General features: G+C 48.3%; 1 protein-coding gene across 1 annotated transcript in view; it reads left to right on the top strand.

Annotated features, from left to right (window-relative positions):
* LOC105945411 (zinc finger protein 615-like) overlaps positions 1 to 13,962 on the top strand; it is a 31,314-nt gene that overhangs the window by 3,753 nt on the left and 13,599 nt on the right. Inside the window, exon 2 of the mRNA XM_031903960.1 lies at positions 11,853 to 12,058. Within this exon, the coding sequence (XP_031759820.1) occupies positions 11,853 to 12,058 (206 nt within the window). The remainder of the gene's footprint in view (positions 1 to 11,852; positions 12,059 to 13,962) is intronic.

Genomic DNA, 13,962 nt, shown 5'->3' with positions numbered 1-13,962 from the left:
GCCTGACAGACCTGACTCGATGGGGGAGACTGACCCCTGAAACAATGGAACACAAGACAGCAGCCTGACAGACCTGACTCGCTGGGGGAGACTGACCCCTGAAACAGTGTAACACAAGGCAGCAGCCTGACAGACCTGACTCGCTGGGGGAGACTGACCCCTGAAACAGTGTAACGCAAGGCAGCAGCCTGACAGACCTGACTCGCTGGGGGAGACTGACCCCTGAAACACTGTAACACAAGGCAGCAGCCTGACAGACCTGACTCGCTGGGGGAGACTGACCCCTGAAACAGTGTAACACAAGGCAGCAGCCTGACAGACCTGACTCGCTGGAGGAGACTGACCCCTGAAACACTGTAACACAAGGCAGCAGCCTGACAGACCTGACTCACTGGGGGAGACTGACCCCTGAAACACTGTAACACAAGGCAGCAGCCTGACAGACCTGACTCGCTGGGGGAGACTGACCCCTGAAACAGTGTAACACAAGGCAGCAGCCTGACAGACCTGACTCGCTGGGGGAGACTGACCCCTGAAACAGTGTAACACAAGGCAGCAGCCTGACAGACCTGACTCGCTGGGGGAGACTGACCCCTGAAACAGTGTAACACAGGGCAGCAGCCTGACAGACCTGACTCGCTGGGGGAGACTGACCCCTGAAACACTGTAACACAAGGCAGCAGCCTGACAGACCTGACTCGCTGGGGGAGACTGACCCCTGAAACACTGTAACACAAGGCAGCAGCCTGACAGACCTGACTCGCTGGGGGAGACTGACCCCTGAAACAGTGTAACACAAGGCAGCAGCCTGACAGACCTGACTCGCTGGGGGAGACTGACCCCTGAAACAGTGTAACACAAGGCAGCAGCCTGACAGACCTGACTCGCTGGGGGAGACTGACCCCTGAAACAGTGTAACACAAGGCAGCAGCCTGACAGACCTGACTCGCTGGGGGAGACTAACCCCTGAAACACTGTAACACAAGGCAGCAGCCTGACAGACCTGACAACCAGGAGTTCAGCCAATGCTGCTTTCAATAGTAATTACATTTACACGCAAGTTTTAAAGCACTAAAAATGTTTAAAAAATTCAAAGGCACCAAACCCTCCCATTCAGCAAAATCAAAGCTGTTGAAAAAGCCAAGTTAAGACCATAAGATTTACGGTTTCATACTCACATATAGAATTATCATCAATAAATTCCTCATTGTTATTGTACATTCATCTCTGAAAGAACATCATTCCCTTGCAAAAAGGCCTCCAAAGAGAATGAATTGATTGAAAATGTTTGTGACTCTAAAACAATAAATGTGATACGAATTGAGCAGAACACAAACCTGTATAAGAAAGTGGCAGAATTTCTACGTGAATATTGTTATTATTACTGACATGATTTATGCTTGAATTTGAATTTAAATAATATTAGCCAAATTCTAGGCAAATATGAGTGGCAGGTGTGACACTGTTATCCATGGACGGTAGATAGCAGTCAAATACATTGCCTTCATGGCAGCATATTCCTCTAATGGGAGTGTTGTAAGTTGACTGAAAAACAGTTACAGTCATGGGAAAACCTGTTTGTTACAAAACCCATCAGTTAATAGAGCTTCTCCTGCAGAATCCTGCATTGTAATCTGTTTTTCCCATGGGGCTAGCCATATTCTTCATTTCCCAGGGTGCCACAGCCATGTGACCTGTACTCTGATAAACTTCAGTCTCATTTTACTGCTGCGCTGCAAGTTGGAGTGATCTCCCCCCCAGCAGCCGATCAGCAGAACAATGGGAAGGGAGCAAGATAGCAGCTCCCAGTAGGTATCAGAATAGCACTCAATAGTAAGAAATCCAAGTCCGGCTTGGGACTCCTCCAGTTACATGGGAGTAGTAGAAACAATAGGTTAGCTGAAAGCAGTTCTAATGTGTACTCAAAAAAAGGAAAGTTGTTCTCATGACTAAATTTTAAACCATTAGGTGGGGGTGCAGTGAGGCTTTCTATGCAGTCCTTAGCCATTTCCTGAAGTCCAAATGGGAATTACAGGCCGTTAATGTAAGTTCAAGTTTTGTGTGTTTTAAATAATCTAATACTCGAATAATTGGAGCTATATATGCCTTATTGTCAAGAATACATTGATTAACATTGAATTTCCCAAAATATAAGGTTTAAAGGAGACATATTGGATAAATGGGAAAAAAAGGTAATTTTGTAGGCAATTATGAATAATATCCAGTTCTGGTTTCCCTTTGGGCTAAACATTAACCCTATCTGTAACAATGGCCCCTTTATTGGAGCTCCCTATAGATCCTCTCAGGTCCCTGTCTGGGTTTCACATGAGGGGTGGGCGTGTCCTAACGGTCCCTGCCAGAAGCACAGTAGGAGGGGGAGAGCCAATCACAGCCCTGCACTCACACAAGCACAGACAGGCTTCAGTTCCCTATCAGGTCAGCCTAGCTGCTGATTGGTTCCTATCCTACAGTGCAGGGTACAGAGGGCCGCCGGCTCCCCAGCTCATCCTGAGAATTCAGCCAGCAGGAAGTGGCACAGATGGGCGGGGCTAGTGGGGTTTTTGTGGAATTTCTCAATAAATCAGTCAGAAACACAACTTTTTAAAGCCCAATCCTTCTATATCTAGAGGAGTATAATTCACTGGTACATTCATCATTTTTATAGGATATGTCTCCTTTAAGGTTCTTCATGTAACTCTACAGCTGCCAGTATTTCCAAAGGTTAGTAACTAGTGATGAGCAAATCTGTCCCGTTTTGCTTCCCCTGAAAAATTCGCGAACAACAAGAAAATTTGTGAAACAGGGAAAAATCTGCGCAACTTTTTTGTCGCTCACATCTTTTTTTGTCGTGTCTTTTATTTTTTTGCTGAGACCGCTCCTACTTTGCTGCAAGCACGGTCATTTTGACGTAACTGTGACTTTTTTGACTTGCAAAATATTTAAGTTTCGTGAAACAATTCGCCAATAGTGCAATGCGGAAATTCCCAGTGAATCCATGCCTGCCGAAAATATTGGCTCGTCACTATTAGTGACCTGGTACTGCTATACATAAGCTGGGCCGCTACGGACAACAGGATTCAGGTCTTAGAAGTAGTGATGAGCGAATCTGTCCCGTTTCATTTCGCCGAAAAATTTGCGAATCTTTCAAAAGATTTGCGAAGCGGCGAAAATATCGCACGTCAAAAAATATTGTCGCCCGCGGCAATTCTTTTGTCACGTGGCTATTATTTTGTCGCCCGCTGCTATTATTTTGTCGCCCGCGGCTATTATTTTGTTGCCTTCGGCTATTCTTTTGTCGCGCGGCTATTCTTTTGTCGCCCGCGGCTATTCTTTTAATGCCCGCAACAATTTTTGAACACACAGCGAATTTTTCCGTGGTGAATTTTTTCACCCCGTTTCGCAAAACAATCCCGCCAATGGCGAAACGCGGAAATTCACCGCAAATCCATGCCTGGCGAAACATTTCGCCCATCACTACTTATAAGCTCAGTGTGACTTACCTAATAGACCAGTTAGGGTGAGATTTGGGCTATATAATTAAAAAAAAAATACATTAAAAAAGTCCAACTGCAAACTGTTTTCAACGTATCAGTGTCATTGTCGTATTAAAAGTGAAATTAGAGATGAAACTGAATCCACAGTGTCTGTGACGTTACGGTTATGAGGTAAGAGCCCCGGTGGAGACATATACACCAGCAGGGGGGGAGTCTGGCAGCTACAAGGGGGCTAAAAATAAACACAATGCATTCCTCCTCATTATCAGTCATACATAGCTCCCTCAGCACATGCAGGGTTAATAAATACCCATAGTTCCTTGGCACAGGCTAAATCCTTGTTGTGCTGCAACAGCTGCTTCATGTTGCTTTGTGAGTCCTTACAAAGGAACCTATAAGTGTAGTTGGACTTTCCATTGTCCCCTTTCAAGTAATTACTGCTTACTGTGTTATCGATTGTGGGGCAGAAAGCCACTTAATAGGCTTCCATGGAGAGGGATATTATTACTATTGTTCAAAATGGGTTTCTCAGCGGTGTGCTGCTTGTGGGGACATATAAGTCTGATGGACAGGCCCCCCCTGCATGACACTGACATACTAAAAGGGTTAACAACCAGTAAAATGGCGGTGTACCCGTCTATGGGCAACAGAATGAATATTTATTTTATTTGGTCGGAATGAGCTCTTGGGCGGGGCTAGTAGGTACCTCCTCTTAGAGAAGGCGGAAATATGTCAGTTCCTCCTCCCATACACAGGCCAGACAGAGCCGAGATGTGAGGAACAGGCTGGGAATTGTGTCCTGCTGCCCCTGTAACTCCCTCCCCTGTGTCCCTGGCATTGTCCCTCCCCTGCACTCACATCTCCAGCCTGGGCTACTGGGTAAGTGCTTTTCCCTCCTCCTCCTCCTCCTCCTCCTCCCTGCACTGTCTGTGGGACTGGGGGTTAATCCCGCTGCAGGGGCTGATAGAGAGGGGCGGCTGTGGGACTGGGGGTTAATCCCGCTGCAGGGGCTGATAGAGAGGGGCGGCTGTGGGACTGGGGGTTAATCCCGCTGCAGGGGCTGATAGAGAGGGGCGGCTGTGGGACTGGGGTTAATCCCGCTGCAGGGGCTGATAGAGAGGGGCGGCTGTGGGACTGGGGGTTAATCCCGCTGCAGGGGCTGATAGAGAGGGGCGGCTGTGGGACTGGGGGTTAATCCCGCTGCAGGGGCTGATAGAGAGGGGCGGCTGTGGGACTGGGGGTTAATCCCGCTGCAGGGGCCGATAGAGAGGGGGCGGCTGTGGGACTGGGGGTTAATCCCGCTGCAGGGGCCGATAGAGAGGGGCGGCTGTGGACTGGGGGTTAATCCCGCTGCAGGGGCTGATAGAGAGGGGCGGCTGTGGGACTGGGGGTTAATCCCGCTGCAGGGGCTGATAGAGAGGGGCGACTGTGGGACTGGGGGTTAATCCCGCTGCAGGGGCCGATAGAGAGGGGCGGCTGTGGGACTGGGGGTTAATAGAAAGGGGCAGCTGTGAGACCTATACATATAGTAACATAGCGCTAATCATGTTCCTGCCTGTGTCTGTGCTTTATTCTCCTTTGTTGATTTCAAATTATTTACCAGGCAGCTCTACACAATGTATCTGACATTTGGGTTTATAAGTGAATTTTTAACAGTATTATATATAATTTACTAATAAATACATCTAAACCCATGTTAATAAACTTGGTATTATTAATACCAGGGTTTATTTATTGCTATTTTGGATAGGGCAGGTTTGGCGTAATACTAACCCTTAACACTAATTTGATTATTCATGTTTAAAGGACATATAATACTTTGTTCTGCCTTATAAAAGAAAACACAATTCTAAGCAACCTTCCAATATGCTTTTTAGTGCTTAAAAAGTTATTTGTATATGTAACTGCTATTGAAAGCAGCATTTGCTTATCTCCTGGTTATGACTTTTTAAACAATATTGCAAAGGTTGGTCTCCCCCAGTGAGTCAGGTCTGTCAGGCTGCTGCCTTGTGTTACAGTATTTCAGGGGTCAGTCTCCCCCAGTGAGTCAGGTCTGTCAGGCTGCTGCCTTGTGTTACAGTGTTTCAGGGGTCAGTCTCCCCCAGCGAGTCAGGTCTGTCAGGCTGCTGCCTTGTGTTACACTGTTTCAGGGGTCAGTCTCCCCCAGCGAGTCAGGTCTGTCAGGCTGCTGCCTTGTGTTACACTGTTTCAGGGGTCAGTCTCCCCCAGCGAGTCAGGTCTGTCAGGCTGCTGCCTTGTGTTACACTGTTTCAGGGGTCAGTCTCCCCCAGCGAGTCAGGTCTGTCAGGCTGCTGCCTTGTGTTACACTGTTTCAGGGGTCAGTCTCCCCCAGCGAGTCAGGTCTGTCAGGCTGCTGCCTTGTGTTACACTGTTTCAGGGGTTAGTCTCCCCCAGCGAGTCAGGTCTGTCAGGCTGCTGCCTTGTGTTACACTGTTTCAGGGGTCAGTCTCCCCCAGCGAGTCAGGTCTGTCAGGCTGCTGCCTTGTGTTACACTGTTTCAGGGGTCAGTCTCCCCCAGTGAGTCAGGTCTGTCAGGCTGCTGCCTTGTGTTACAGTGTTTCAGGGGTCAGTCTCCCCCAGCGAGTCAGGTCTGTCAGGCTGCTGCCTTGTATTATACTGTTTCAAATTCAGAGCCCCCAGGGCAGAGAATAAAAAAGGACAAACCCTGCCTTTAATAGCAATTGCATGTATGTGTGTGTATATATATATATATCCTCCAAGCAAAACTGCATTATCTGAGAATAAAAATGTGCTTACACTGCGACAACATTATTACCATTGTACAAGAGTGTTGTTGAGTGCTGTGCTGTTTAGGGGAACATGTGAGTCTGAGAGACATGACCCTTACTATTATGTACTCACTTATCAAAGTCTACATGGTCTGTTAATGCTACAAGCTGTAACCACCAGTAAAATGGCGGTGCACCCTTCTATGGGTGGCAGGTCGTAGGTTAATGTCAGCGTTTATTTTATTGGCTGAGACGGGGCTATGTCACTGGTGGGGGGAGCTAGGTACCGCCTCTTAGGGAAGGCTGGATGATGTCACTTCCTCCTCCCATACACAGGCCGGATAGAGCTGAGATGTAAGGGACTCGGTCAGAAGCAGGCTTGGAGTTGTGTCCTGCCTGTAACTCCCTCCCCCTGTGTCCCTGGCATTCCCCTCCCCTGCACTCACATCTCCAGCCTGGGCTACTGGGTAAGTGCTTTTCCCTCCTCCTCCTCCTCCTCCTCCTCCCTGCACTGTCTGTGGGACTGGGGGTTAATCCCGCTGCAGGGGCTGATAGAGAGGGGCGGCTGTGGGACTGGGGGTTAATCCCGCTGCAGGGGCTGATAGAGAGGGGCGGCTGTGGGACTGGGGGTTAATCCCGCTGCAGGGGCCGATAGAGAGGGGCGGCTGTGGGACTGGGGGTTAATCCCGCTGCAGGGGCCGATAGAGAGGGGCGGCTGTGGGACTGGGGGTTAATCCCGCTGCAGGGGCTGATAGAGAGGGGCGGCTGTGGGACTGGGGGTTAATCCCGCTGCAGGGGCCGATAGAGAGGGGCGGCTGTGGGACTGGGGGTTAATCCCGCTGCAGGGGCCGATAGAGAGGGGCGGCTGTGGGACTGGGGGTTAATCCCGCTGCAGGGGCCGATAGAGAGGGGCGGCTGTGGGACTGGGGGTTAATCCCGCTGCAGGGGCCGATAGAGAGGGGCGGCTGTGGGACTGGGGGTTAATCCCGCTGCAGGGGCCGATAGAGAGGGGCGGCTGTGGGACTGGGGGTTAATCCCGCTGCAGGGGCCGATAGAGAGGGGCGGCTGTGGGACTGGGGGTTAATCCCGCTGCAGGGGCCGATAGAGAGGGGCGGCTGTGGGACTGGGGGTTAATCCCGCTGCAGGGGCCGATAGAGAGGGGCGGCTGTGGGACTGGGGGTTAATCCCGCTGCAGGGGCCGATAGAGAGGGGCGGCTGTGGGACTGGGGGTTAATCCCGCTGCAGGGGCCGATAGAGAGGGGCGGCTGTGGGACTGGGGGTTAATCCCGCTGCAGGGGCCGATAGAGAGGGGCGGCTGTGGGACTGGGGGTTAATCCCGCTGCAGGGGCTGATAGAGAGGGGCGGCTGTGGGACTGGGGGTTAATCCCGCTGCAGGGGCTGATAGAGGGGCTCATTCAGCTCAGAATATGAGCTGAATGAATATAAATATAAAGCCAGTTTCACTTTAGTACCTCTTGGTGCCAAAGAACTTCAGAGAAGATAATACTAATTACCAGTCCACTGAAAAGCCCCTGATAATGAGCCGCACAAAGGCTGCTCTTTAGATACGGGAGGGGTTTGTTTAACAAGAGATGGGGAGCTCTGAAAAAAATGCCCTGTTTATAAAGGAAGGGAGAGGTGAGCTCAATGAACATAGCCCAGCTTCAAATTAGCGATTGGTGAATTTGTCCTATTTTGTTTTGCAAAACAGTGATCTGCATGTTTCATGAATGTGCCAGTGCCAAATATCTATAGTTTTATGAAGTGTCAGTGAAGTGATTAAAGAGGGGGCCCTGCTGCTAAAACTAAAAATTTGCCTGGGAGGCTTTACTTTTCCTTTAACTAAAGATTTAATAATGCAGATATGAAGTAAAAACTTGTTTATTAAAATGTTAATGAGGCTCTAGGGTTTCTATTAGACTGAAACTTCTCCCCTGACAATAGGCTGCTAATCCCATTAATATGCTAAGGATCCCCCCAATGGGGCCCCTGTAAGAGATGTAACGCAGAAGCACTTCAAATTAACGAGTAAAACGACAGTTTGAAATGTTGTTGAGATTAATTTACAGACACTTTTTGTAAATGTGTCTTTTTTTTCACCAAAAACTGAAAAGTGCCGGTCCTCCAGATCCCACAATTCCCTGCACATGATGTTAATAAAGATAGGAATGTCAGTGCAATGCATTGTGGGTAATGTAGTTCCTGCAGGCAAAGCTGTGGAGAAGTTCTGTGATTTAGTCCTGGGTTGCCAGGTTGGCTGTTTTTCTGCCAAATTGGACTACTAATTTAAAGCCCAGGTGGGTTTCCAAAGTACAAACCCGCCAAGGTACATATTTGGGCTATTTTTTTGAGCCTTGGCGGGTTTGTAGTTTGAAAACTAGCCAAAGTTTATTCCCCTAGTAAACTTGACTTGCCTGTCCCACTGCATTCTGGGTAATGTAGTTTGTATCTAACAATTAGCCTACAGCTAGGATTAATATAAAACTACAATACCCAGCATGCAATTGGACAGTATAGACAGAGGCTCCCATTTCTATTCTATTTAGGCTCAACCTGTCTGCCCTTTAACCTGCTCCCTGCTCTATAGGGTATGTGATTGTACTGTTACTTTCTACTGGGATGTGGGGCAGTTCTACCCCCTGCTCCCTGCTCTATAGGGTATGTGATTGTACTGTTACTTTCTACTGGGATGTGGGGCAGTTTTACCCCCTGCTCTATAGGGTATGTGATTGTACTGTTACTTTCTACTGGGATGTGGGGCAGTTCTACCCCCTGCTCCCTGCTCTATAGGGTATGTGATTGTACTGTTACTTTCTACTGGGATGTGGGGCAGTTCTACCCCCTGCTCCCTGCTCTATAGGGTATGTGATTGTACTGTTACTTTCTACTGGGATGTGGGGGCAGTTCTACCCCCTGCTCCCTGCTCTATAGGGTATGTGATTGTACTGTTACTTTCTACTGGGATGTGGGGCAGTTCTACCCCCTGCTCTATAGGGTATGTGATTGTACTGTTACTTTCTACTGGGATGTGGGGCAGTTCTACCCCCTGCTCCCTGCTCTATAGGGTATGTGATTGTACTGTTACTTTCTACTGGGATGTGGGGCAGTTCTACCCCCTGCTCCCTGCTCTATAGGGTATGTGATTGTACTGTTACTTTCTACTGGGATGTGGGGGGGCTGCCACTTACTAACTTTCTACAGTTGATCCTTAAGATATACAAAGAGAGAGAAAGTTTGCCATCGCTTAGTTTGCCTTTAAAAATAATTTTTACAAAAAATGAGGTGTTAGTACCACACTTTAGCCAAAATATGTAAGCTCACGTGCCACGTCAAGGCCCCTCATTGTACGTGAGTCCTACACTGTCTAATGACTTTGAGTCTGTGATGCAATTAAAATAAAGCCCCCCAGCAAACAATGTGAGTATTAAGACCTATTGCACCTACCTTTAGCTCAAAAAGGCTCTAGTGGAAAAGCAGGGAGCTTTTAAGCCCCAGCTCATTAGCACACACATGAAAGTAATTCATTGGTTTAAAGGCTACATAGCAGCTAGAAGCAAAATTTGGCTACAATTTGTACACAAAACACAGAAAGAAATCACCAGTGCTCAGTCTAACCCACGCTGTAGCGTTGACCAGCTGCTAGAAACACACTATTGTGCCAGCGCTCGGTTTAACCCACAATCTGGAGTTGACCAGCTGCTATAAACGATAAAAAGCCATTAATTATAAACAAAGAGAAAGAAAGTTTGCCAGCCTCATTTTTTGTAAAAATTATTTTTAAAGGCAAACTAAGCGCTGGCAAACGTTCTTTCTCTTTGTGTATAATTAATGGCTTTTTATCGTTTATAGCAGCTGGTCAACTCCAGATTGTGGGTTAAACCGAGCGCTGGCACAATAGTGTGTTTCTAGCAGCTGGTCAACACTACAGCGTGGGTTAGACCGAGCGCTGGCGATTTCTTTCTGTGTTTTGTGATCCTTAAGATATTACTCTCAGGATAGCTTGGGGCTGTTGAGAGTTGTAGTTTAACGCACCCATATGTATATCATGTCTGGGGTTAATGCAACATTCTGAATCCATTTCTGTAGTGATTTCCCAGCTGCACTGGGCCCAGAGGGAATTATCAGCCATCCCAGTAACTGGGCCCAGAGGGAATTATCAGCCATCCCAGTAACTGGGCCCAGAGGGAATTATCAGCCATCCCAGTAACTGGGCCCAGAGGGAATTATCAGCCATCCCAGTAACTGGGCCCAGAGGGAATTATCAGCCATCCCAGTAACTGGGCCCAGAGGGAATTATCAGCCATCCCAGTAACTGGGCCCAGAGGGAATTATCAGCCATCCCAGTAACTGGGCCCAGAGGGAATTATCAGCCATCCCAGTAACTGGGCCCAGAGGGAATTATCAGCCATCCCAGTAACTGGGCCCAGAGGGAATTATCAGCCATCCCAGTAACTGGGCCCAGAGGGAATTACCAGCCATCCCAGTAACTGGGCCCAGAGGGAATTATCAGCCATCCCAGTAACTGGGCACAGAGGGAATTATCAGCCATCCCAGTAACTGGGCACAGAGGGAATTATCAGCCATCCCAGTAACTGGGCCCAGAGGGAATTATCAGCCATCCCAGTAACTGGGCCCAGAGGGAATTACCAGCCATCCCAGTAACTGGGCCCAGAGGGAATTACCAGCCATCCCAGTAACTGGGCCCAGAGGGAATTATCAGCCATCCCAGTAACTGGGCCCAGAGGGAATTATCAGCCATCCCAGTAACTGGGCCCAGAGGGAATTATCAGCTATCCCAGTAACTGGGCCCAGAGGGAATTATCAGCCATCCCAGTAACTGGGCCCAGAGGGAATTATCAGCCATCCCAGTAACTGGGCCCAGAGGGAATTATCAGCCATCCCAGTAACTGGAGAGGGGGCACAGGGCTTGGGTAGTGATTATTTTTTAGAGGGTTTATTTTCAGTGCGCATATTGGGCTACTTTTGAAGTGGCTTTTGGCTAGTTTTAAAACTGACTTTGGCTGGTTTGGAAACATAAATCTGGCAGCCCTGATTTAGTCCCTCCTCCCCTGCCAGGATTTCAAATGATGCCGAAAGATAACTGTTTTGCAGTTGAATTTCAGCAAATAGAAATGCTATTTCTTCATACTATTGGAAGGAACGGATTACAGTGATATGTATATAAGGTTTCATGGTTGTGTGGAGGTTTTTAACACATTTTGATTTGGAGGCTGGAGTTGCCCTTTAAAGTAAAACAATGGGCGGAATGTGCCCTATTTATAGATGCTGTCGCTTTAAAACGAGTCAGTAACCCTGTGCGCGCCGAAAGGCAGGGATTAGGGAATGAAAGAGAGGGTATCTGGTTACACAGATTCCCCCCCAGGGGCTCTATCCAGCCGTCTCATTCCCCGACTGCCCGCCGCTACCAAACGTCACGCCACAGGGGGAGATTTGATGTCCCCCCACTGGACGCGACCATTATCCTCAGAATATTCCCCCAATTGCTTTGCGTGTCTGGCGCTAAATCATATCGCACAAACCGCAGGAGAAAGCAGTTGGGCCGTTTACGCTTCAGCGGTAGCCCTTATGTGACAGAGCTGGGCTAAAGCACCCTGTGTGTCCCGCTGTGCTCCCGCCTCCATTCTCCCGCGGTTCCTAACTGCTGCAGAACGGGAAATATCGCGATAGAAAGCGAGAGGAGGCCGCTTCCCATCATGCTTTGCACTCCCGGCTCGGATGAAAGTCGGCTCTGTAGTGTGTGGGGCAGGGATTTAGCCGCTCCTATTGCTCTAAATGCGCCGAGGCGGGTGTTGTGTGAGTATAACGGCTTTGCTTCTGATAAGGGAGAAGCGACTGGTGCCCATTACTGAGCTAGCCGCCGCCTCCCCTACTGTGCAGCATTAATCCCTGTACAATGGCAGCCTCACCTTGTAGCCGGGCACCCCGGGGCTTGTTCTGCGGTACGGCAAATACTACTGCTTCATGTTCTACAGATTTATCCTTATGGTTATGTATTTCTATCCAAGTCCTTTCCTATTCATATACCAGCCTTTCATTCAAACGGCTCCCTGGTTGCTAAGGTAATTTGGGACCCTAGCTACTAAAACCCCAAGCTGGAGAGCTGCTGAACAAACAGTGAAATAACTAAAAAAACCCAAATCGTAAAGAATGAAGACCAATTGCAAATTCTCTAAAAGACTACATTTTACTAAAAGTGAATTTTAAAGGTGAACAACCCCTTTTAATAGTTTGGCTGAATAGTAACGATTTATTTTCATTTAAAAGGGATAGTTACCCTTTAAATTAACTTGGTATACTGTATCTAGAGCAGCGGTTCTCAACCTGTGGGTCGGGACCCCTTTGGGGGTGGAATGGCCCTTTCACAGGGGTCGCCCAAGACCGTGGGAAAACACATATTTCCGATGGTTTTAGGAATCATTTTCTGGTTGAAATATGAGGGACTGTATTAAAGGGTTGCGGCATTAGGAAGGTTAACGGAACAGTAACATAAAAAAAAGTGTTTTAAAGTAATTAAAATGTGCTGTTGCTCTGCAAAAAACTGGTGTTGTTGCTACAGAAAAGCTACTATATAAATAAGCTGCTGTGTAGCCCCGGGGGCAGCCATTCAAGCTGGAAAAAAGGAGAAAAGGCACAGGTTAGGTAGCAGATAACTAGTAGATGGAGGTTTATCTGTTATCTGCTAAGTAACCTGTGCCTTTTCTCCTTTGAATGGCTGCCCCCGGGGCTGCACAGCAGGGTATTTATATAAACTATAGTAGGGTTTCTGTAGCAAACACCCCAGCTGTACCAGTGCAGGAATGGCTGCCCCCGGGGCTACACAGCGGGGTATTTATATAAACTATAGTAGGGTTTCTGTAGCAAACACCCCAGCTGTACCAGTGCAGGAATGGCCGCCCCCGGGGCTGCACAGCGGGGTATTTATATAAACTATAGTAGGGTTTCTGTAGCAAACACCCCAGCTGTACCAGTGCAGGAATGGCTGCCCCCGGGGCTACACAGCAGGGTATTTATATAAACTATAGTAGGGTTTCTGTAGCAAACACCCCAGCTGTACCAGTGCAGGAACGGCTGCCCCCGGGGCTACACAGCGGGGTATTTATATAAACTATAGTAGGGTTTCTGTAGCAAACACCCCAGCTGTACCAGTGCAGGAATGGCTGCCCCCGGGGCTACACAGCGGGGTATTTATATAAACTATAGTAGGGTTTCTGTAGCAAACACCCCAGCTGTACCAGTGCAGGAATGGCTGCCCCCGGGGCTACACAGCGGGGTATTTATATAAACTATAGTAGGGTTTCTGTAGCAAACACCCCAGCTGTACCAGTGCAGGAATGGCTGCCCCCGGGGCTACACAGCAGCTAATGTATATAAACTATAGTAGTCTTTCTGAGGCAAACACACCAGCTGTAGCAATGCAGGGAAACAGCGCATTATATTATTACTTGTAGACACTTTCATTTTTTTGGTGTTACTGTTCCTTTAAGACAGGGATATTCTGAGACGATTTGCAGTTGATTCAGCTTTTCGGTTGCCCAGATACAATTTTAGCAGCAATCTGGTTGCTAGGGGTCCGGCAACCAGGTAGCTGCCCAAATTGGGCGGAGATACATACATTGTGCCTATTGTTTTATTCAAGGAAATGCTATGTTAAGCCCCAATATACTTACACTTTGTGGCCTTTGAAAGCGTTATGTGGC

The sequence above is a fragment of the Xenopus tropicalis genome, chromosome 6 (assembly GCF_000004195.4).
Source record: "Xenopus tropicalis strain Nigerian chromosome 6, UCB_Xtro_10.0, whole genome shotgun sequence".
NCBI classification, from domain to species: Eukaryota; Metazoa; Chordata; class Amphibia; order Anura; family Pipidae; genus Xenopus; species Xenopus tropicalis.
This window is presented reverse-complemented; position numbering and strand designations above follow the sequence as displayed.